Source organism: Cheilinus undulatus, linkage group 2 (assembly GCF_018320785.1).
Source record: "Cheilinus undulatus linkage group 2, ASM1832078v1, whole genome shotgun sequence".
Taxonomy (NCBI): Eukaryota; Metazoa; Chordata; class Actinopteri; order Labriformes; family Labridae; genus Cheilinus; species Cheilinus undulatus.
Genome location: NC_054866.1, coordinates 7,056,663 through 7,080,543, shown reverse-complemented (window position 1 = coordinate 7,080,543; position 23,881 = coordinate 7,056,663). Strand labels below are relative to the sequence as shown.

The following is a 23,881-nucleotide window of genomic DNA, read 5'->3' as shown; positions in this document are numbered from 1 at the left end:
TTTTTTATTATACTGAAATCATCAAAAAATGTGGATGTGGAAAATATAGATTTAAAAAAAATTAAATAAAGATTTAAAAAATTAAAATCTAAACTTAGAAAAGAAAAGCCAGATTAAAAGAAGGAAAATCTAGACTTTAAAATTGAACATCTAGAGTTGAAAATGAACCAATAGAAAAGTAGAAAAATCTAGATTTAATAAAACAAAAATCTGGGTTTAAAAAAAAAAAAAAACTCTGGACCTGAAAAATGAAAACATGGATTAACAAGTACAGATTCTAAAAACGAAAATCCAGACTTGAAAAAAGAAAATTTAGTCTTAAAAATGAAAATCTAGAGATGAAAATTGATCATCTAAATTTAAAAAAGGGGGAAAAGGAAAATTTTATAAAAATGCAAATCTGGATTTAAAAAAAACCAAAACTAAATTTAAATCTAAAAAATTAAAATCTAGAGTTTGACAAAAAATTATAGATTTAAATAATGCAAATATAGATTAACAAATGAAAATCTAGATTTTAACCACAATCCAGATTTCAAAAATTAAAATCTATACTTTAAAATTGAACATCTGGATTTGAAAATTTAAACTAAAAAAAGAAAGAAAATCTAGATTTGATAAAGCAAAAATTTTGAACAAAAAACATATACATCTGAAAAATGAAAACATGGATTAACAAATGAAAATCTACATTTAAAGAGGAAAATCTAGATTTTACAAATAAAAACCTAGAGTTTGAAAATGAACATCTAGATAAGAAAATGAATATTTAAAAATGGAAATCTAGATTTAATAACATGGAGATCTGGATTAAAAAAGCAAGATCTAAAAAATAAATAAATAAATAAATAAATCTAGTGGGGAAAAAAAAAAACAAAATTCTACATTTAAACAATAAATTAGTAAATTCACAAAAGAAAGTCTGGATAATAAAAATGAAAATACAGATTCAAAAAAGAGAATCTCGATTTTAAAAACTCTAGATAAAAATAAAAATCAAGATCAAAAATTAGATCTATACTTTATAAATTGAGACTCTAGATAAAAAAATGAATATCTACATTTTATAAAATTGATCACCTAGATATAAAAAAAATTACCTAGATGTGAAAGATACAATCTAGAAAAAAAAAAAAAATACTAATCTAGACTTAGAAAAATCCAAATGTAGATTTTATCTAGCTTAATTTTCCAATGTTTCCTTCAGTTATGTACAGGCAAACTGGGTGGAAATCCAGTCTTAGGACATTCAAATGTGTCGGAGCAGAACTCACCTCAAAGAAGAAGGTCTCTTCAAACTGAGGGTTGCTGGTTTTCTTCTTTACTTTAGTTTTCTTCTGGTCTGACCTGACCAAACACACCGCAGCATTAATCTTTATTTCTATTTTTTCAACCTTGCTTGCATGATCACTAAACATTGTTTTCACATCATTTCATACAAGGCTGTTAATAACCATATGATAGTTGTTTTAACATTTAAAGGTGACATACCATCACCTTTTTCAATCTTCAAACACAGCCCACTGTGGTCTAAAAAAATGTATGTGTCTGCTTTATTCAAATACAATAATAAAGCTATAACATATAAATATCACCATGAAATATGATATGGTCAAACGATAATCCACCTGGCCGGTTTGTCAATTATTTGTACTGACAAAATAATAAATTCACCCAAATGTGAAATATTTTGGCTCCACTGTGAGGGGGTGACGCCCTCTTTGTCTGTTTTTACTCTCAGACAAAGCTTTCCTTCATTTTTCTGTTAATGGAATTAAACTTTAGTTACAATAACATTTGGTTTATCATAATAAATGCATTTGTTATAGTTCACATGAAGTACTAATAAATGGTGTCAGCCGGAAGTATAATAGAAACCACAGGAGATCAGATGGTGAAAGTAAAGACAGATTTTGAGTTAACAGCCAAAGGCAGACCATAAACAGAGACTGGGTTAGCTTAGTTCACTTTATCTGGGTAAGCAGATAAAGCAGATAACCAAAAGTATGTGCACAAAAACTACAAAATGTTTTTTATGATGTTTCCCCCAAAAAGAACCAGGCAGCTCATCTCCTAGGGACAAAGCTTAACTCTGTTTGTTGTTGTGACTGTTATGGGTGTAGCGTTCACGGCTACCTGGCCGGCCCAACCAGTGACACGGTGGCGTAGGGGTCACAGTTCTGTCCGCTGATCAAAGGCAGACCCTGGCACTCGATGATCCTGCAGAGAGGCCGAAGACAGGGGGAGAGGAACTGTTAATACACTCAGAACGTTTACATGCTGTTAGAACAAGCTTATCCCATTAGTGCTGCTAAAACCTGATGTTTAAAACCCATGAAAACATGAATGAAATCTTATGCCTCAAAGTAAGACTATGTGGGTGGAGCCACATTTACTCTTCATGTGTAGACCTCAGCCAGACCCAAATTGGATGAGACATTCTGAGCGTGCTCCACAGCGTCCACATGGAGCTTTGATGCAGTAGTCTATGTCCATCAATGCTAATAATAGCAGAAGTCACACTATAATCTACGTTCAGACATCACCTGAGCTAAAGGGTTTATCTGTCCAAAAACTAAAGATCAGTATTTATGACATGAACTGAGCTGTAGCATCTGCCCATACATTCACCATTTAACACACCACAGTTCCTGCTAGTTAACATGGTATCATGGTCACAGTCAGGTCCACAGCAGCCAGCTAGAGCGGGAAAACTGCCATCTACTGACACAGAGACAGATATTCTTCCCTCCATGAATGGAATCTCTTGCTGGTTCTACTATCACCTGGGTTCTAAGATATTTTTTTTATGTTTCTTGAGTTACCTGGGTCCTAACGAAGGTTCTTTGGATGGCTCATGATTTTCCTCAGTCCTAAAAAAGGTTCTTTGGGTAGTTCCCATGTTGACTGGGTCCTAACAAAGATTCTTTGGATGGTTGATGTGTTGACCTGTTCCTAACAAAGATTCTTTGGATGCCAACTATGCTCCATTATTTGGCAAAAATGGAGGGAAAAGCCCCCAACATCCCCAGCTTTACCAAAATGCTATCCTTTGTCTTTGATGAGGTCATCCTTTAAAATCTTTGCTAGGCTTGAGAGAGATGATGTCATCAAAGCTAATAAATGTTCCATCCTTGAAATCAGCCATGTTTATACCTGCATCTACTGTACTAGACTGTCTACATACACCAGTGTGCCCCAACAGAATGATGTTACTGATGTGAAGGCAGACAAAACAGTCATACCTACTGTGAAAACACCCTTAATCAATTTAACTCAAACTAGAACATTATGTGAGTGCATTTATTGCAGATAATGCTCATATTAACAGTCTAAAACTGAGAAGGTGTCATGATCTAAATGGTCATCAAACAGGAAACGTGGTGCCACTGTTTTCATGTAGATGCAATGCTTTGCCCTCATGTTGGACTCATGGCACACAGTGGCCTCAGCTTTGCTCACACATGTTTCAGGTGACAACAAACAGACGCTGTCTGCACCCTAAACAGGATGTGGTGGTGAAGGAGAAGTCAGCAGAGACGAAGTATGAATTCAGGCCGATTCTAGTAGTAAGGGAGAGAGTAATGTCTGGATGCCATGACAATTATTCCCTACAGTCCCCTCCATCTCACAGTGGTTTTCAAACTTTTTTTTCGCCCAGGGTACACCTAAGGTTAAGCCAAAACCTCAAGGCATACCGTATTTAAATCGATACAAGACAGACTTTTTAAATAATGTTACAGTTGAGGCGGCCTATAAGGAGGGATAAAGGGGAGAGCTTTTAGGGGCCCAGCCAACTGTGGGATCATGGAGATGGCAAAAGTGGGCAAAAGGTGGAAAAAATGTGTTAAAAGTGATGAAAAAACATGGCCAAATTTGGCAGAAAGTGGCAACATTAAGTCATAAATGGGTGAAAATTGGTACAAAAGTGGCCAAACAATGGGTTGAAATTAACAAAACTTGTTGAAAGTGTCAAAATAGTAGCAAAAATTGGTTACAAGTGGCCTAAAAGGGTTAAATGTTGTAAAAAGCTGGTAAAAATTGGTTACAAGTGATAAAAAGGGCAAAATTGGGCAAAAAAGTGGTCAAATAAAGGCAAAAGTGGGCAAAAATTGGCATAAATGGGCTGAAAGTGTCAAAAAGGTTCCAAAATAGATCACAAATGGCAGAAAAGTGGCAAAAGGGGGTTAAAGTTGCTAAAAGGTGTTAAAAAGGGGTTAAGTGATGGGAAAAATTGCAAAAAAATGCCAGACAATAACAAAATTGGGCAAAAAGATAGCAAAAATTCTTAAATGTGGCAAAAAGTTCCAAAAAAGTGGCAAAAAAATTGGTTAATTTGGTTAAAAATAGCATGAATAATTAATTTCAATACCAATTTCAACCCAATAATAGCTTGCCATGCTTTTCAGCTCTTAATGAGGTAACTGTTAGACAGGATGCTAGCAACAGTGCTACTGATCCAACACACATGCACTGATATCATCAATAAATCCCAACTGGGATTTAGGGTTTGTCAGGGGTCCTGCCAGATCTGTGGGCGGGCCTGGTTACAATACTTGCCATAAAGTTGTAGTAATAAAGTATTGTACAAATTCCCACGGCACACCTAGACTTTCCTTTAGGTAAACTAGTGTCCCTTGCCACACCATTTGAGAATCACTGTCCTAGAAAGAACCCTGCAGACAGATATATCCACCAAAACTGGATTAATATCAGTGTCTGCTATATACATGTTCTACCAACAAACACTTCATTCATACATTCTGAGAACCTTTTATTAAATTAAATCACATGTAGGCAGCTGGTAGTAATCCCACATGGTTTCATGGTTCTCTTATTTCTGATCTGCTCAATGGTCTCTTTTTTCTGTTTGTCCTCCTCACTAAAACAGTACCCAGGTTAACCTTAAAAAGGCTTTCAGGACCACAACCCATAGGAGGAGGACATCACTACTCAGTGCATTGCACAAAAACATGTGAATCTATTTTATCAAAATATAAAACTGTAGTGTGTTTACTGGTCTAAGATGAGTATAACAGCTGTGAGTATTGATCCGGTCTGGTGGATGTTTGTTAGTCTGCAGGGGTTTTTTTCTACATCAGCTCATAACAAGCAACAGGACGGACTGAGGTCAGCGATTCTAAACTCTGCATGCTTGATATCATCTTCTCTACTCGCTCTGCTCAGGCTCTGACAGCCGACTTCTGCAGAGAGAGCAGTGACAAACAATCAGAGTGAATGACGGCAGCAGAAAACCACAGCGGCTGCACTATGACAAACAGACTTCCTGTTCAGATGCCATCACTTCCTCCCTGTCAGCCTGCTCGCAAAGTATGAATGGTGGATGCAAAACAAGAGTTGTCAGAGGATGTTTTCTGTATAGCCTTATTAGTCACTGAATTAAATGGTTAAACAACACTCATCAGTTTCAATGATGTCTTTAAATTTCATTGCATTTCAAAACTAGTTTTTTAAAGTTTATATTCAAAGTGTGGTGAATTTTTACCATCAAACCTCAAATATAACCTTCTGTTATTTTAAATTTAGTTTTAACCTTTACATTAAAATGTAAAATAAATAAATTAATAAATAAAACAACCAGGAGGAAGCTGGAGTACCTGCAGAGAACCCACACACACACAAGGAGTAAATATAAACTTTTCACAGAAAGGTCCTGTCTGACCGGTATTCAAACCAGAAACTTTCTACTGTGAGGAGACAACCATTGCTACACCGTGCACCCCATGATACTAATACCTGATCCTCTTATTGGATGGGCAGTGGTTCAAATATCTTAATGTTGTGGTTTCTCACTGATTCAGATCAGACCTCTCACGGCGTGCTGGTACTCACCGGACCTGTAAGTGCTGTCCAATGGAGCCGTTTTCAGTGATCACTTCATTCAGTTTCATCTCCAAGTGAACCTTCCCCTGGAGAATATGAAGAGAGGAGAATGTGGATGAGAACCCCAAGGATATTCTAATCATGACAAATCGAAACAAATCCTTTAAATCACCAGGCAACAAATCCAGTAACTCGACATGTAACCAAAAATCTTGAAGAAAAGACACCTTGGTTTAAAAAAAAAAAAAAAAAAAGTCCGTTTTTGAAACAGTTTAAAAGGACAAGAAAGGTGTATATCATCCATAGCTGGTTAAAATTTTGTTCATCAAAGTCAAAAACAATGAGTTTCTGTACTGCTGTGTTGCCTTTTTAGTACCATCTGTGGTCACTGTAGGAGTCAGAGCATCTACTAGCTATTATTTGGCAGTTAAGCTCATCTATTAGCTATAAAGTGGTCATTGAGCTCATCTACAAGATATAATATCAGTCATTGAGCTCACCTACTAGCTATAATATCATAGTTGAACCCATTTCTTACCTATTATATGGTAGTTGGGCTCATCTACTTGCTAGTTGAGCTCATTTACTAGCTATAATATGGTAGTGAGCTTATCTATTAGCAATAATACAGAAGTTGCATTTATCTTCTAGCTATAATACGGTAGTTGAGCTCAACTATTAGCTTTGATACGGTAGTTAAGCCCATCTACTAGCTATAATACAGTGAACTCATCTCTCAGCTATAATACGGTTGCTGAGCTCATCTACCAGCTATAATACGGTAGTTTACCTCATCTTTCAGCTATATCATAGTTGCTCTAATTTCTTACCTATAATACGGTAGTTGAGCTCATTTGCCAGCTATAATACGTAGTAGCGCTCATCTACTTGCTAGTTAAGATCACCTTCTAACTATAATACAGTAGTTTAGCACATCTATTAGCTATAATATGGTTGTGACCTCATCTATTAGCTATAATACAGTAGTTGCACTCATCTTCTCGCTATAATACTGTAGTTGAGCTCATCTATTAGCTCTGATACAATAGATGAGCTTATCTACTAGCTATAATATGGTAGTTGAGCTCATCTATTAGCTATAATACGGTAGTCGCACTCATTTTCAAGCTATACTACAGTAGTTGAGCTCACCTACTACCTATAAGATAACATAAGATAAGATGAGATAAAATTTAATGTAATTGCACATAATACACAACAAAATTTCTTTTGCAGCAACACAAGAAAAAGCAGCATAAAGTACTGTAGCATAAGTATAAGGTTGTGCAGGTAATAAATAATAAATAAATTGCACAGGTAAAGGGCATAGATAAGAATAAAAATAAGACATAAATATAAATACTAAGAGATTGATTTGTACAGGTATATTTCACTGTAAATATATAGATTATGAGACACAGGAGGATTATTGCACTTGTCCATCTGGGTGTGTGTTGTACTGATACTGTTCATCAGGTGAGTGTATGTGTGCTATAATATTTTGGTTGAGCTCATTTACTAGCTATAATGGTAGTGAGCCCATATCTTAGCTGTTATAGGATAGTTCGGCTCATCTACCAGCTATGATTTGCTAGTTGAGTTCACCTTCTATAATACATTAACTTTGCTCTCAGCCTGCAGTGATCAAACTCATAGCTCTCTGCTTTCCTCCCGTCACCTGTTATCCTTACTGAGGTGTGTTCTCAGTGAACTTATCCATCCACACAGTTTATGTACTTAATGGTATAGTGCCTGCTAACTTTAAACTAGGGCTAACAAGACTGATGGTGTTAAATTAATCAAGGTCTACAGTAAGGTCACTAAACATTTTTAACCACAATCAATCACATGCTTTATTTTTCCTTTGACACACTTTGGTAAGCCACAGGGATCTCCCTACAGCCACAGTGATGTAAAATAAGTCCACTACTGCCACTTAATGTCTCATTTAACTTAAAAGAAAATTAAAAAAAGTTTAGTGGTCAAGGCAAAGTCATCTGAACCTTGAAATACACATATAATACTTACTTTTTTGCTCTCCTTATATCATTTCAAATCCATAACAAGTTCCTTTCTCGTTGGTTAAGTTTCTATTATGATCTTTAATCTACCTATAAAAGGAGGTTTGCATTTAAACAGGAAGTCAATAACCTTTAGTTTAAGACAGTCATAAACTTAAAATAGCACAAAAAACTATTTAAAATGCAAAACAGTGGAATTTTAAAGTGTGGCAAATGGGTGCAGTTGATCGAAATTAACACAGAAATTCTGAGGTTAATCGTGATTAAAAATCTTTTATCTATTGACAGTCCTACTTTAAATACAAGTTTATGACCGAACGAATATCTTTTCATGTGTCTAACATGTCATTTCATGTTTCTACCATCTTGTTTTCTCTCTTACAGGTCATTTTCTGTCAAACATTTGTTTCATGTTTCTAGCATGTTGTTGGATGTTGAAGGAGGAGCCTCAGGAGCAGTGAATTCTGCCATCATTCAGAGATCTTTGTGGGTAGGATGTGGTGAAGGCTGCTGGTGTCGCCTTCAGAAGTGTTAGAGAGAGAGAGTGCTAAACAAACCAGCCACTCCCTTGCTCTCTGTCTTGCCTGATCTGCAGTAGAGCTGTTTCTGATTGGACAGGCTGTTCTTTATGTCAAACTAATGTTCATGCACTGCTAGTATCTGTGTCTTCATCTTAAGTAGATAAACTCATCTACATCTCCTCTCTCTGGACCAATAATCTACCAAAAAAGGTCATCCGTTTCTTAGATAAATCACTGTTTTTTCTTAGATTGTGTAATTGACCTATTGCTAAGCCCCACCCTCCAACAATGCAAGCCAATCACATTTCTTGCTTTGACACAATACACTTCAGCTGGCAGACCTTCATAGTAAAGCATCAGAAATGCTGATTTTTCTGAGGTTTCATTGAAATTAATCCAGTTTAAACACAGAAGTTGTCAGTAATGGTCATGAGGTAGAGGCAGCACTGATAGGAGACATCCTGTGAGGACAGAGTATTTTATCACATTCCCTAAAGCTCACTTAAATACAGTAAAATGTCTCCTTTGGATGAAGCTCTTTGGCTGTCCAAAATGTCCCAATGGAAAATAGACCAGTTATCAGATGAATAAATTGTGATTACATGCAGCAACAAATGGCTAAATTACACGCATGTTGAAGCAGCTGGGACAGGAGACGGGGTTTGGCCTGAGCAGAAAGGTACAATGGACTTAAAGGACTGGTGAAATCAGCCAATAAGTGATTCTCAGATGAAGAGGAACCGTATTTAACACAGAATATGCCATACATAACGACATAGGTGTTTGGATTAGTGGGTAGAAAACCATCTCAGTTACTGAGACATGGCGTGGTTCAAGAAGCAAGAAATATGGACAAGTGAGAGGAAAGCACTGAACTATCCACAGAAGACGCTGTTCTCTGTCTTCAGTGACTCCAAATAAACCAGGATAGTTGGATTTATTTACCTGTGAACCAGTGTTCACAGGTAACAGGAATCAGTACTGCACTGGTTGAACTCATCTTCTAGCCATAATATGGTAGTTGAGCTCATTTACTAGCTATTATACGGTAGTTGAGCTTATCTACTAGCTATAATACGGTACTTGAGCTCATCTATTAGCTATAATATGGTAGTTGAGCTCAGTTCTTACCTAGAATATGGTAGTTGAGCTCATCTACTAGCTATTATACGGTAGTTGAGCTCATCTACTAGCTATAATATGGTACTTGAGCTCAGTTCTTACCTAGAATATGGTAGTCGAGCTCATTTACTAGCTATAATACGGTACTTGAGCTCAATTTTTACCAAAATCATGGAAGTTGAGCTCATCTATTAGCTATAGTATGGTAGTTGAGCTCATCTACTAGCTATAATACAATAGTTGATCTCAATTATTACCTGGAATATGGTAGGTGAGCTCATCTACTAGCTATAGTCTGGTAGTTGAGCTCATCTACTAGCTATAATACAATATTTGAGCTCAATTAATACCTGGAATATGGTAGTCGAGCTCATCTACTAGCTATAGTACAGTACTAGAGCTCAATTCTTACCAAGAATATGGTAGTTGAGCTCATCTATTAGCTGTAGTACGGTAGTTGAGCTCAATTCTTACCTAAAAATTTGGTAGTTGAGCTCATCTACTAGCTATAATACGGTACTAGAGCTCAATTCTTACCAAGAATATGGTAGTTTAGCTCATCTATTAGCTGTAGTACGGTAGTTGAGCTCAATTCTTACCAAGAATATGGTAGTTGAGCTCATCTATTAGCTATAATACAGTAGTTGAGCTCAATTTTTACCTAGAATATGGTCATCGAGCTCATCTACTAGCTATAATACGGTAGTTGAGCTCATCTGCCAGCTATAATACAGTAGCAGAGCTGGTGTACTTGCTATGATTTGTATGTCAAGCTCATCTACTTACTATAATACAGTAGTTGAGCTCATCTACTAGCTATATAAGGTAGTTGAGCTCATCTGGGAATCAGTATCGTACTGGTTCAAATATGAAAGGTACCCATCCCTAATTATGGGGTTCTTAGTGTAGCTAACAGATGTTTCTCATGCCAGTAAAGCTTGCTGAACTGAAACTTTAGACAGTAAATTTCCCCTGGAGGGGTTGATAAAAGATCTCTTCTTCATCTCTGGAGCAGGTTAATAGAGATAGCTAACAGTGGCCACAGTCTCCACATACCCAGCCTCAGTTTGACTGCAGACTGATCCACAGAAGCAGCACAATAACACTTCTACCTCTAACACTCTCTGATGGATCTTTGTAGTCCAACACGTCTACTGGTGAGTGAATCAGCAAACACTCAGAATAGTCTGGCGTGGGCTAATGGCAGCTAAAGTCAACACGTTAGCTACAGCAGCAGAGTAGTGACAGTGTGCCAGGGTTTCAACTGGCACAAACAGACCACAAAAATTATCTGATCAGAGAAATGCAGGGCTGAAATAGAGCAGCCCACATACATGGCCTATATGTGGGAGGAACAAGAGCTGAACAGCTTAAACACCATCATTAGATGATGAATGGTGGGAGAAATGGTAGTGTTCAAAGATCAGAAATATACTCCGTCAGTCATAGAGAGAAAGGCTACTCCATCATGGCTAAAATTATTAGTGTAATTATTTAGATTGACAATCAGATCAGGATTATTAAACACTATTAGACTGATTTTAAAACATCTATTTATTAAACTCTTAAAACTTAAAAAAAAGAGGCAAATCTTTGCCTTGAGGCTTTGCTTAAATCCATCATGTATCCATGTATATCCATGGTGTAAGTTTAGACATCACATTGTGTTGCACGGACGGTTATCGGCGTGGCACAATGCATTTGCTTTTGCTGTTATTATGACAGAATAAGCAGGAAAGTTTATGCATGGTGAGAAAATCCTGAGAGAAGAGAAAGAAGATGATGCAGTCATGTTGACAGGAACTGCGTCTTTTATGATGTGGTTTTATGGCAAATACAGCCCTATGCCAATGTTTTAGCAGTGCATTGTCTTAATTAAAGGTTTAAATAAAGAAAAAAAGTCTTCTATGGAGAGTGAAGAGACTGCAGCATCTTTTTCAAAAGGCTTCAGCATCTAGAAGCATTTAATGGGATTACATTTTGCTAATGAGTAGATACCAGTCAAATAGAAACATGTTATTGCTACAAACAGAGACAGAGACACCAAATAGGTCAGAGTTCCTCAATATACAGTCAGGATTCAACAGGTCGTGGAGACAGCAGTGTTATTTTAGTCGACCAAAACTATGACTAAACCTGTTCGTTGACAGCCTTTTTTTTCATGACAAAAACTAGACTGACTAACAAAAACAGATCTGTTATGACTAAAACTGACAAAAACTAAGTTTAATTTTAGTAAAGATGACTAAAACTAGACTAAAATGTAAATTAATTTTTGTCTGACATTCAAAATATATGATATTTCTACAGTGTGGGTAAATCTGTCAAAAAACAATGTAGCTGTATCTCTTCTGCCTCTCAGCTGTACAAAGCAGGGACCCCAGGTTTGGCAGAGTGCAGAGAACACACTACCATGGTTTGTTACCAGATTTAGGAAAGAAAATAAATGCTTGGACTAAAAGTAAAGACTAAAATGTCAAGACTTTTTATGGACTAAAACTAGACTAAAACTACAGTAAAAGGATAGATATAACTAAAATGTGACTAAAACTAAAATTCATTTTATTTAAAGACTGAAACTAAGGCTTAAATCAAAGATAGCTGCCAAAATTAACACTGGGAGGCAACCTTGTCCCTTAAAATGTGTTCTCCAGGTCCAGATATGGTGTTAAAAGTCTTATTTTTACAGTTGATCAACTCACAAACAAAAAATGTGGTTGAAAAATTAAAAGTCACCACCTTTTCAAAGACCACCGTGTGATGATGGAGCTTTATTTCCTGCTTTTATTGTGAAATATTAAACTCAAACACGAAGTAGAGGATGTTAAAATGTTGATTCAGTGTCCCTTTACTTTAATGATGAATTGGTAAATTTCCAGGGATCCATAAACCCTGAATATAACATAAGCCAATGTAATATCTTAACTCCCTTTACTTTTAACTTTAATAAATATAAATTGCCATCAGAACTGTATTGCACTTTATAAACTACACTTCCTTCGAGAACCTGTAAATATAAATTTTTAATACACAAGTATTTCATTTAAGGGACCCATCTCTTTTCTCACTTGTCTACTACCACTGTTTTTGAAAAAGCAAAAGTGATTCGTTCATATAATACAATAATTCTTATTAAAGTATGAGAAAAATCTTACAAGAAGAATCAATTACTGAAGCCCAACCTGTACCTCTAAGGTAACAGAAACACTGCAAGTTCAGAGACGCTACCTGGACCTCTGAGTGGCCTTACACCTAACGACTTTTCCTCCGATTTCAAAGTTACAAACAAAATTCTAAAGTTGGAGTAAAATCATGGGAGTCCTTCTAAAATCTCAGCTCGCTCCAGTTGTCTCAGTCGTCAGTTGTAGGGTGGTCTTTCTTCAGTCTTGAAGTCTGGTCGTTTGCAAATTGTGTTTCTCAGTCACTTGACTGTCCTCCACATCCAATGGGAGCTGGTGCTGTGCATATGCACATCTTTATTTTTCAAAACATGAATGTGTGCGTAGATCAATCTAGTTGCTGCAGTAATATGCAAAGTTGCTTTGGTGTTTAACTTTCCGTTCATTTCTACTCGATGTAAATGATTGAAAAACATCAGATTAGAAGATATATTAACTTATATGCGACCTCCATCTCCTTCTACATCTTGTTCTCTGCCCAGAAATTGTTGTTGTGAATTTCCACCAGATGCATGATGGGGAAAAAAGGAACTGTATTCTAGTCTTGTAGTTAGTGACCCACAGTCTTTTGCAAAACTTAGACTAAAAATTCAGCGACTTGCTGACAAAGCGTCTTCAGATGTGAGAGGATCTCAGATACCAGTCTTTTTAGAGTCTTTAAAGAGTTTTAGCAGTCAGACAGACACTTTACCTGGACCTCTGAGTTTGGGTCGACTGGATGGAGGCTGAACCAGTGCTCCTTCCCACTGTAATGACACAGCTCATCCTTCCTGATGGACACCTTACCTGGAGAGACACAAAGAAAACTTATCCAATCACAGTAGAAACCTATCAATATAACACAGTATTTAACAGCAGAGGACTGAATGCAGCGTACCGACAGGAAGGTCCCTCTGGAAAACGCTCTTGGCATAAACATAGAAGGACAGACACTGGAACGGGCGTGGGATCTCAAAGTAGAAGTCCTCTCCATAGAACGGGCTGTAGGTAGAAACATTGAAGTCTATGAGCAAAGACATGATGATCTGGGCACAGGTCTGTTAATCTGTTAATCATCAGGTATTGGAAAAAACATCTTTGTGTAACAGCAGTTTGGTAAGTAATGGGGATACAGACAGCATGGGGGCAGACTGCTGGACCTCCATACAGTAAATGCTAATATTAACTTCTGTTAACTCTGAGCAGAATTAAATGATTCAATCACACATTTTCAAACAAAAATCTTTCCTGATTTGTTTTTTAACCAGCTTGGAATCACAGCATGCCATACGCCCATCCTTACACACTGAACAGTTTTACCACCTGCACACTAGGGTTGTATAAATGACCAAAGTCTGCAGATGAAGCTGCTGACAGCTCTTACATAATGGCTGCTTATCCTCATTATCAGCAGTAGAGTCAGAACAGGCCTCACTGAGATCTGTGTTGACCCTCCACTCCTCTACCTTCAGATCCTAGGCCTATCCATCAGTGAGAGGGCTGTAAACTCAAAAATACTGGGACAGCCATGTGTAATGCTGCACTGGCACTTGAAGACAACAACGCCAACGCGTTCTTTCTTTTTTTGGTTGTGCCCCCTGCTGTAATCGCCCATCTGCGCCTGCTTTCTGATCTCCACTGCAGCTACAACAATCTTTGTTTCAACAGGAACAAAAAAATGCATTCTTTGTTTCTCTGCCATGAGTCACAGCAAAGAACGAGCAATCAGCTGTCCACCAGGTGTTTTAGGATGTTTGGTGTGGTGAACCGATGCTGGGCCTCATCAAACCATCTATGATTACAATGATAGATTTTTTTTTTATCAAACCACACGGCAAGCACCAAATGTAGTAACATTTCTGTTAGACGAGTGTTTCAGAGGGATTTGTGCCATCGTGCTGGTAAATGTCAGCATGACATGCTCCTTTTCTGTCTGCATGTTAGAGCTCAGCAGCAGCAGCTCAAAATAAATCGTGATTGTGCAGTGCACATGTGCAATTAAGGTTGGATATCATTTGTTTTTTTCAAGTACCAGTGCTGCAATGATACTTTTATATGGTGCTGGTGCCAAAACAGTGCCTGAATCGGTACCTTTCAGAGAAAAAAATGTGATGAATCGAAAGCTCAAACAAAATTCATAAGGTGTTGCATCAGAGACAAATAATGCAGGGCTGCAACGATTAGTTGCCATAATCGTTTGCGTCGACTATAAAAATTAGTTGTCACGGAAATTCAAGCCTCGACGCATTGTATAATTGTTTTTGATATTGGTAAAATCAAGTACCGGCCGGTAAAAACTCATCTGTACTTGCAGTTCACTACTCAAAGAAGAGAACCAGCCTTGCACCAGAACATGCTGACATGTTGTTCCTGCACTGCAATTTAAAGAAATTATAATCTATTGTTCAGTCACTTGGGCTGGAAGTTTGACTAGTTTACATTAAGCTTTATTTGTACTTTTGGACTTTGGATGGGCTGTTTGCTTTATTTATTTTTATGGACATACCAGTCACTTCAAAGAAAGCTATCCTTTAGTTATTTGTAACCTGCAAGGCAGGTGAACTGCTACTATTTAAATTGCTACTATTTACATAAAATGGGGATCCAAAATTTGTATGCCAAATGGCCGTCATCAATCAACTAATTGGAAAATTTATCGATAGATTAGTTGACATAAAACATAATCATTAGTTGCAGCCCTAAAATAATGAAGTAAATGTTTCACTGCGACTTTGCAACAAACAGGCAGAGACATTTCTCCAGACAATAAAATAATCAAAAAAAAGTCCATGCTCTGCTGAAATAAAATAAGTTCACTTAGCCTAAATCACAAAGCATGTTTCGTGCCTTTCATTTGGAGAAGCAGGACGATGCATCCAGTTAATCAAATGACTTGAAGCAGATCTGTGTTTTCACAAAATTTCTACTTTTAAAGTCTCTGATATTAGCTTTAGCAGTCACAGAAACAACACTAACGCTTGCTACAGACGCTGCGGTCATCACAGATACACCACATGATGCTTGAGGCAGCCACTTGCTTACAGCGGGTGGGATCTAAGGTGAGTGTATTCTCGCTATCAGCGACAACTTACCCGGTGCTCATTATTGCTGCAGCCACATAAACAGTCGGTAAAGGGCATGCTTGAGTCACAGCTTCATCACGGTGTAGATTTTGTTTAATTAGGACCAGATGTTGCGCTAGATTGTTTTTGCTTTCATTAATCCTTTTGTTTTACAATCTGTCACTTTAATTTTCTTGATTTGATATTTTTTAACATAATAAGAAGCAGGACTTAATTAGTAGCATTCAACTTATAAAACACTCTTTTGACGATTAAAATTTTAAACCAAAACTATTTTTGAGGTTACATATTTGTAATAAAAAGATGAACACAGCAGCATTTACCTCTTATGCCTTTTTTTGTTTTTATGCAGCCATCAGAGCACAATCCCTGTCTTCAAACAAGCAAATATGACATGTGACAATTAAGATATTATTTACCTTTAAAAGAATATTTTCAACATTAAGATGTAGTAGTTTCAAAAGCAGATTCACAATAAGTCAAAAGGCTGCACAGATCCCTGCATATTTTTGCTTGCTCTACAGGATTTCTGACCATTATGTGTGTTAAAAGACGTCTGCACTAACACAACTTTAGCCCATTCTAGTCTAATGCTGAGGTTTACAAACATTGTATTCAGTTAAATAAATTATTATAGTGACATAAGAAAGGACATCTCAATGCCTTGAACAACAGCTCTGTCTCCACATAGAGCAGCTGACAGCGTACTACTGATTTAACTCCTATGCTAGCAATAGTAATGATAAAATGATAAAAGAGACTTTATTTCTGCTGATCATCGGTTACTAAAACCCTTGAAAGCAAATTACATTGTATTTGGTCAAAGTTGTGAGACCTCTTTTTAATCAACCTGATCAAAACTTTCCTTAAAAACCTTTTTTTTATACAGCCTGATAAAGGAGAAAAATGCCCTCCAGTGGAGTGTTAGTTACCAAAATTCACAAAATATCAAATATGATGCAAAAAAAATATATGTGAAATGATATGGCAATTATTTTTTTGTAATTTTTTTGACTATTATTTGAGGTATCAAGGTTTACAGGGTTTAGTTAAACCACTGATCTGGAAAGTTTGCTGTGTGATCTCAAAAATACCTAAAAAAATAAACAAAGTATTTTATCCTATTGGTATTTCATTCACAGGTCCCAGAAACCAGGTCACAGAGTGAACAAATCTGTACGCCAACTATTTCGTCTTCATTTGTACACCACGTTCCACATTATTAAGCAAATAACATTTTTCTCTTATTTTCCTAAATATTAATGCAATTGACAGTCAGAATTAGGGTGGCAGTAATAGATTCTTTTTGAAGTCGAGTACTCTATTGATTCTTCTGGCAATTAATCGAGTACTCTAATAAGAAATATTGCATTATTTTAATCAGTCACTTCTGCTTTTTCAAGAGAAGTAGTACTAGACAAATGAGAAAAGAAGCTGGGCCCCTTAAATGTAATACTTCTATATTAAAAATTGGTATTAACAGGTTCTCTAAAGAAAATATATTTTACAAAGTGCAATGAAGTTCTGATGGCTATTTACATTTCTTAAAGTTACAGGGAAAGGAAGTTAAATAATTACATTAGATTATGTCATATTAGGGGCTTTAGGGATCCTCTCCCAGAAAATGTTTGGTGCTGCACTTTATTTCTTCTATTGTAGTTTATATTTATTTTCCAATTTGCCATTAAAGTAAAGGGACACTTAATCATTTTAACATCCTCTAGTTTATGCATGAATGTAATATTTCACATTATAGCAAGAATAAAGCTCCATCATTCACAGAGCGGTCTGATGATGATGAAAGGTGAACATTTAGATTACAGGAATATGGTCGATTTTTAGGGTGTTCACTTTTAGTTTTTGCACATTTTTCTTTGTGAGTCCATCCATCATAAAAATATGGCATTTTAAGACCATCCACTGACATGGGGAACATATTTCAAGGGATTACACTGCTTCTATGACCTGTTAAATCCTGACTGTATGATTATGAACTTTAACCTATTTAGTCTCTCTGTCAGTCACTGCTTGTGGCAATAGTGTGTTTCTGTTTAATTGGTGTCAATTTATCATCAATATAAGTCTTATCGAATCATTCGGGATGCTAAACATTGTGAAAAAGACGCTGCAATCAAGACGTCAGTGCATTGAATTTAAATAATTTATAATCAAATGTATAACATGCGCACGCTGAAGAGGGAGAGAGAGAGAGTCAAAGCACCAAAGCAGGACTTGAATCATGAAGTCTGATGGTGTTCTGTGAAAACCGTCGGGTCAATCAGAGAAGTTTATGAAATTCCCTGAAATCTGCAGACACAAACTGAGCGCTGTCTCACAACAGTGAGTCATGCAGGCAGCGCGTAAACTCGGAGATCTGCGTAGGCTCACCGGTGCAGGCAAAGTGCCATATCCGCCATGAAGCGACGAGCAGTGGATGCGTAAAAATGCAGGACAAGGACCTGTCAACCTCACTGCATCAACATCTCTTCCCTCGTGATTTTCGTGCCTCACTTTATGCATGTTACTTTATAGAAGTGCATTGTGCCACATAAACAGCCGTCCGTGCAAAACACAGCACTCCATGCAGCTCACGGCGCGATGACCAAGATTACAACATGGGCGTATATGGATACATGACTGATTTAAGTGAAGACTCGAGGCAGATAATTTGCCTCAAGGAATTTTTTAATTGAATCACCCGGATAAGTCGAGGAATCGCATTAGCCCTAGTTAAGATATTTTTCAAGTCATCAGCCATTAGAGGATAATTTAAATGTTTTTGAACAAACTTCATAATGATATTTTTTTTAATAAAAACCTTAAAATGCACTGTTCCACATTATCGAGCATAACAGAGTTTTTAAAGATTTTATAGATTATAAAGAACTGAAAATGGTCATTCGTTGAATCTGCAGTATTAGGAGGTCAAATTTACTGAAATCAAAGCTATTTCAATCAAAAACATCTTAACAGGACAAGTTCCATGTTAACACAGGAGCCCTTCTTTGGTATCGCCTTCACAATCCATGCATCCATTGAACTTGTGAGTTTTTGGAAAGTTTCTGCTTGATTTTCTTTGCAGGATGTCAGAATATCCTCCCAGTGCTGCTGTTCTGATGTGAACTGCCTCCCACCCTCATAGATCTTTAGCTTGAGGATGCTCCAAAAGTTCTCAGTAGGGTTGAGGTCAGGGGAGGATGGGGGCCAAACCATGAGTTTCTCTCCTTTTATGCCCATAGCAGCCAATGACACAGAGGGATTCTTTGCAGCATGAGATGGAGCATTGTCATGCATTAAGATCATTTTGCTACAGAAAGCACGGTTCGTCTTTTTGTACCATGGAAGAAAGTGGTCAGTCAGAAACTCTATGTACTTTGACGAGGTCATTTTCACACCTTCAGGGACCCTAAAGGGGCCTATCAGCTCTCTCCTCATTATTCCGGCCCAAACATGACTCCGCCCCCTCCTTGCTGACGTCACAGCCTTATTGGGACATGGTGGCCATCCACCAACCATCCACTACTCCTCCATCTGGACCATCCAGGGTTGCACGGCACTCATCAGTAAACGAGACTGTTTGAAAATGAGTCTTCATATATTTCTGGGCCCACTGCAACCGTTTCTGCTTGTGAGCATTGGTTAGGGGTGGCTAAATAGTAGGTTTATACATGACTGCAAGCCTCTGGAGGATCCTACACCTTGAGGTTAATGGGACTCCAGAGTCACCAGCAGCTTTAAATACCTGTTTGCTGCTTTGTAATGGCATTTTAGCAGTGACTCTCTTAATCTGATGAATATGTCAGACAGAAACCTTCCTCATTATGCCTTTATCTACAGGAACCCTTCTGTGCTCTGAATCAGCCACAAATGTCTTCACAGTACGATGATCACACTTAAATTTTCATGAAATATCGAATGTTTTCATTCCTTGTCCAAGGCATTACACTACTTGACACTTTACGGCAGCAGAGAGATCCTTTTTCTTTCCCATATTGCTTGAAACCTGTGGTCTGCTTAGTAATGTGGAACAGTGCATTTTGAGGTTTTTATAAAAAAAAAAAAAAAAAAACGGTTATCATTATGAAGTTTGTTCAAAAACATTTGAATTATGCTCTTACAGCTGATGACTTGAAAAATATTCTGACTGTCATTTGCATTAATATTTAGGAAAACAAGAGAAAAATGTCATTTGCATAATAATGTGGAACGCTGTGTATACCCAAATGCGTCTTTCCTGAAACTTTCTCATCATAGCCCACTTAACCCACATGCGCGAGCCCAGCCATCACATCATTAATAGCAGATTAAATTACTGTGTTCATGTCTTCTGCTCCTAAACAACCACAGTGAGCAACACATGGTCATTAAGAACAGCATTAAGCCAGAAGCTTTTAAGAGTTCCAGTGCCAAATTGTGTCCATTTCCTTTTGCAGCTGCCTTAAAATTACTTCCAAAAAAAACAAAAAACAAAAAACAAAAAACAAAGACATCATGATGAAGTGCGGATCTGCATATTTGCATATCTGCGCCACCAGAGCAGCATCTCAGTGCACCATCGACACAGAGACAGATGCTCTTCAGTAATTTACAGTGTCACAGTCAATAAAAGAGCCCAAAGGCTATGGAAGGAATCCTCTTCTAAACAGATTTAATGACCTCTATGTGTGCAAAACAGGAAAGGTTTTCATGTCAGTCTTTGCTGAAATGCACGATCATCCTCATTGTTCCAATTGGTTAAAATAACAGACAGCCTTTAAAATCCTCTGTCATCCTTTAAAAAATACATAATTCAATGATGGAGATTTTCAGTTAATGCAACCTCTTATTAGGAATTAAACTCACATCATGTGGACTAAATGTAACCTTGAATATCTTACCTCTGCCAAGGAGGTTATGTGATCAGAAGGGTTTGTTAGTTTGTCAGTTTGTTAGATACATAACTCAAAAAGTCATGGACAGATTTTGATGGAATTTTCAGGAAATGTCAGAAATGGCATAAGGAAGAACTTATTAGATTTTGGGAGTGATCCTGATCACCGTCCGGATCCAGGAATTTTTTAAAGGATTTTTTACTACTGGGAGATAGGGCTAATGGCGAAGGTCTGCACTCTCCGAGTGCTTATCTAGTTAGAAATATAAACGGTGTTTCAGTACCACAGTAACATACAACAAGTCTGTTAAGTTTAAGAGCATGGAGAGAGAAAAAGCGACCTTTCATCTCTCCACCCTCCTCCATCCAGGTGAGTCAGAGCTGCTGTCACAAGAGGGCAGGTTGGTTCTGATTGGTCGTCACTGGTGATTTACTGTTAATGAACACACTGGAGGGCAGTCAGCACAGCAACCAAATGCCCAGAATGAATGTTAATAAAGCAGCTTTGTCTTAGTTAGCTTTGCCTCTCACAGTGATACTGTGAGCGAGAGACACTGGACCACTAACTGTGTGGACACGCCTGTTTAATCTGTGGGATCAGCTGCAGTTAAAGGTTCCATACAGCCTGTGCACCATTAGAAACGGGAGCATGTACAGCAGGCATGAGTCAGTCACTGTTAGAAACCCAGCGGTGTAAACATGAGTGATTATTAAGCTGAGTTAAAGCCAGGCTGAGGCACAGAGAGAGCGTGGGAGGACTCACTTCCTCACAGACGGTAAAATCCTTTTGAACAGCAGCGAAATCAGCAGAGAGAAAGAGAAGAAGAACTAAACAGCTGTTATGAAGAAGGTGGAGAGGGCTGGTCCATGCTTACAGTAAGAAGATCAATGATGGAGATAAAAATAGCCAGATCTGTCTCTGAATCTACAGTTAACTTATAGTTACCAGTAAATAAACCTGTTACAGCCTCAGTCATTGCTGTTTCTCTGCACAGCTCTGAGTCATATAAGGACACTTTAGAAGATGTGATCAAAAGAGATGTTTGGTCATCATACACCAGCTGTAACACAAATGTTCCACTGTTTAGTTTATCAGTCATTTCTCTCACAACACACTTCACTGATAAAAGTAGGGTTTAAGATGAGCAGGTCTTCAAACGGACTGCCAAACTCCATCCTCATGTCGTTCATGAGCTTTCATGTTTCTAAAACATGCTATGAAATGAAATCTATAGGATTCCTCTGACCACAGAACAGTTTTCCATTTTGCCTCAGTCCATTTAAAATGAGCTTTGGCCGAGAGAAGACAGCTGCTTTTCTGGGTCCTGTTCACACATGGCTTCTTCTTTGCATGATACAGTTTTAACTGTGTTGACAGACAATCACTCTGGGAAGTGTTCCTGAGCCCATGCAGTGATTTCCAGTTCAGAGTTAGAGACTCTGCCTCTCTAAAATGCTCCTTTTATACCTAATCATCTAATTGACCTGTTGACAATTAACCCAAATAACTTACAAACTGCTCCTCCAGCTGTTTTTCACAAGTACCACTTACTTTTCCAGCCTTTTGTCGCCTCGTCCTTACTTTTTTGAGATGAGTTGCTGCCATCAAATTCAAAACAACATAATTTTTATGAAACAGTAAAATGTCTCAATTTCAACATCTGATATGTTGTTTATGTTCTATTATGAATAAAGTATTTTAAATAGTTTCCGTTTGTATTTACATTTTACATGACGCCCCAACTTTTTTGGAATAAGGGTTGTATTTGTGAAAAATTACCTAACCCTGACCTCACAAAGCTGGCAGATGGTCCAGATCCATGTCCGCAATTAAATCTATCTCTCAATCTTCAGTCTTATATGTAAGAGAATGACTGGACCAATCAGAGAAAGAGGCGGTAGGTAGAGTTGTGGTTTAGTTGGAGTGACTCCAACCCTGTAAACAATGGCGGCTGGTGAAAAGGTTAGTGTGGATGCAGCTATGGCTGCAGTTTGATCAGATCTAGAAATCCATCCATCTATCCATTTTCTACATCACTTATCCTGTTCAGGGTCCCAGGAGGCTGGAGCCAATCCTGGCTGTCATTGGGGAGAGGCGGGGTACACCCTGGACTGGTCTCCAGTCAATCGCAGGGCTGACATATAGACAGACAACCAGGCACATTCACATTCACACCTACAGCCAATTTAGAGACAACAATTAATAGGGGTGTGTACAGGCAAGATCTCGGGATACGATACGTATCGCGATACAGGGGTGTTGATATCGATATATTACGATATATTGCGATACTATAAGCAAGGTGATATTTTTGGAATTTATATTTATGTGTGTGTGTGTATATGTGGGTGTGTGTATATATGTTTAAGTTAAAATAGAATATAACAGAACAGAATTAAGATATTAATAAAAATGTATTAAAATTATATGTATAGTATAGTACGTAAATAAAAATATATGGGTGTATTATAAAATATATAGTCCTGCATCAGAGTTTTAACTCTTTTTTGTGCAGTTTGAAGATGAGGATTTTTCTCCTTTGTTGTAATGAATTAAAATGCTTTCAGGATTTTTATTTAAAAAAGTCTAAAAATAAATCTATATAGAGCAAATGTACTAAACTCTTTTTATTTCATGGTACATCAGCTTGTATGTCTTTACGTAATGACAAGGTGCTTGTGGAGGAAGGCTGGTCCTCATGTCCAGCTTTAAGGACTGGACTGTGTTGTGAGGAGGCCGGACGTGACAGACTGGTTTTTTTTATCGTATTACAGAAGCCTTTGTTCTTAACGACGCTACGATGGCGCAGGTCCTTACAAAAAAAAATAAGTATTGACTTGATAATTATGGTGACATAAGTAAAAATCAGCAGTAGCTTCAGCAGGTGTCTTTCATGTTAGCAGTTAGCTGCTAAGCTATTGCTGTGATGTCTAGCGTCAGGTTGGTCGTATTGTCCAAGTATTTCACTCTGGTGTGGCATATATTACAAATGACTTGACTCCTGTATATGTCTGTACTGTCTTTCATGTTTTAGAAGCCAAAAAAAGTCCAGATATCTGCCACGAATGCAGCAGAAGCTGTACTGCTGGCTAGGAATGAGTAACCGGCTCGCTCAGACCAGAAGTCCTGCATGATCTCGTCTAAGCAGAGGAGAAGAGGGAAGAGTCAACTACTTGCTGCTAGCTGGCGGTGCCTGCCGCCAACTAGCAGCCAGCAGGTGAAATTACACCAAAAACTACCGCACCAACAAAGTAAATTATT

The 23,881-nt window shown here is 37.5% G+C and overlaps 1 protein-coding gene across 1 annotated transcript in view; it reads right to left on the bottom strand.

Annotated features, from left to right (window-relative positions):
* Nucleotides 1-23,881, bottom strand: part of rasa2 (RAS p21 protein activator 2) — a 63,472-nt gene that overhangs the window by 28,316 nt on the left and 11,275 nt on the right. Inside the window, exons 3-7 of the mRNA XM_041805148.1 lie at nt 13,565-13,668; nt 13,379-13,473; nt 5,854-5,930; nt 2,137-2,220; nt 1,275-1,347 (exon numbers count right to left, since the gene is read on the bottom strand). Of these exons, the coding sequence (XP_041661082.1) occupies nt 1,275-1,347; nt 2,137-2,220; nt 5,854-5,930; nt 13,379-13,473; nt 13,565-13,668 (433 nt within the window). The remainder of the gene's footprint in view (nt 1-1,274; nt 1,348-2,136; nt 2,221-5,853; nt 5,931-13,378; nt 13,474-13,564; nt 13,669-23,881) is intronic.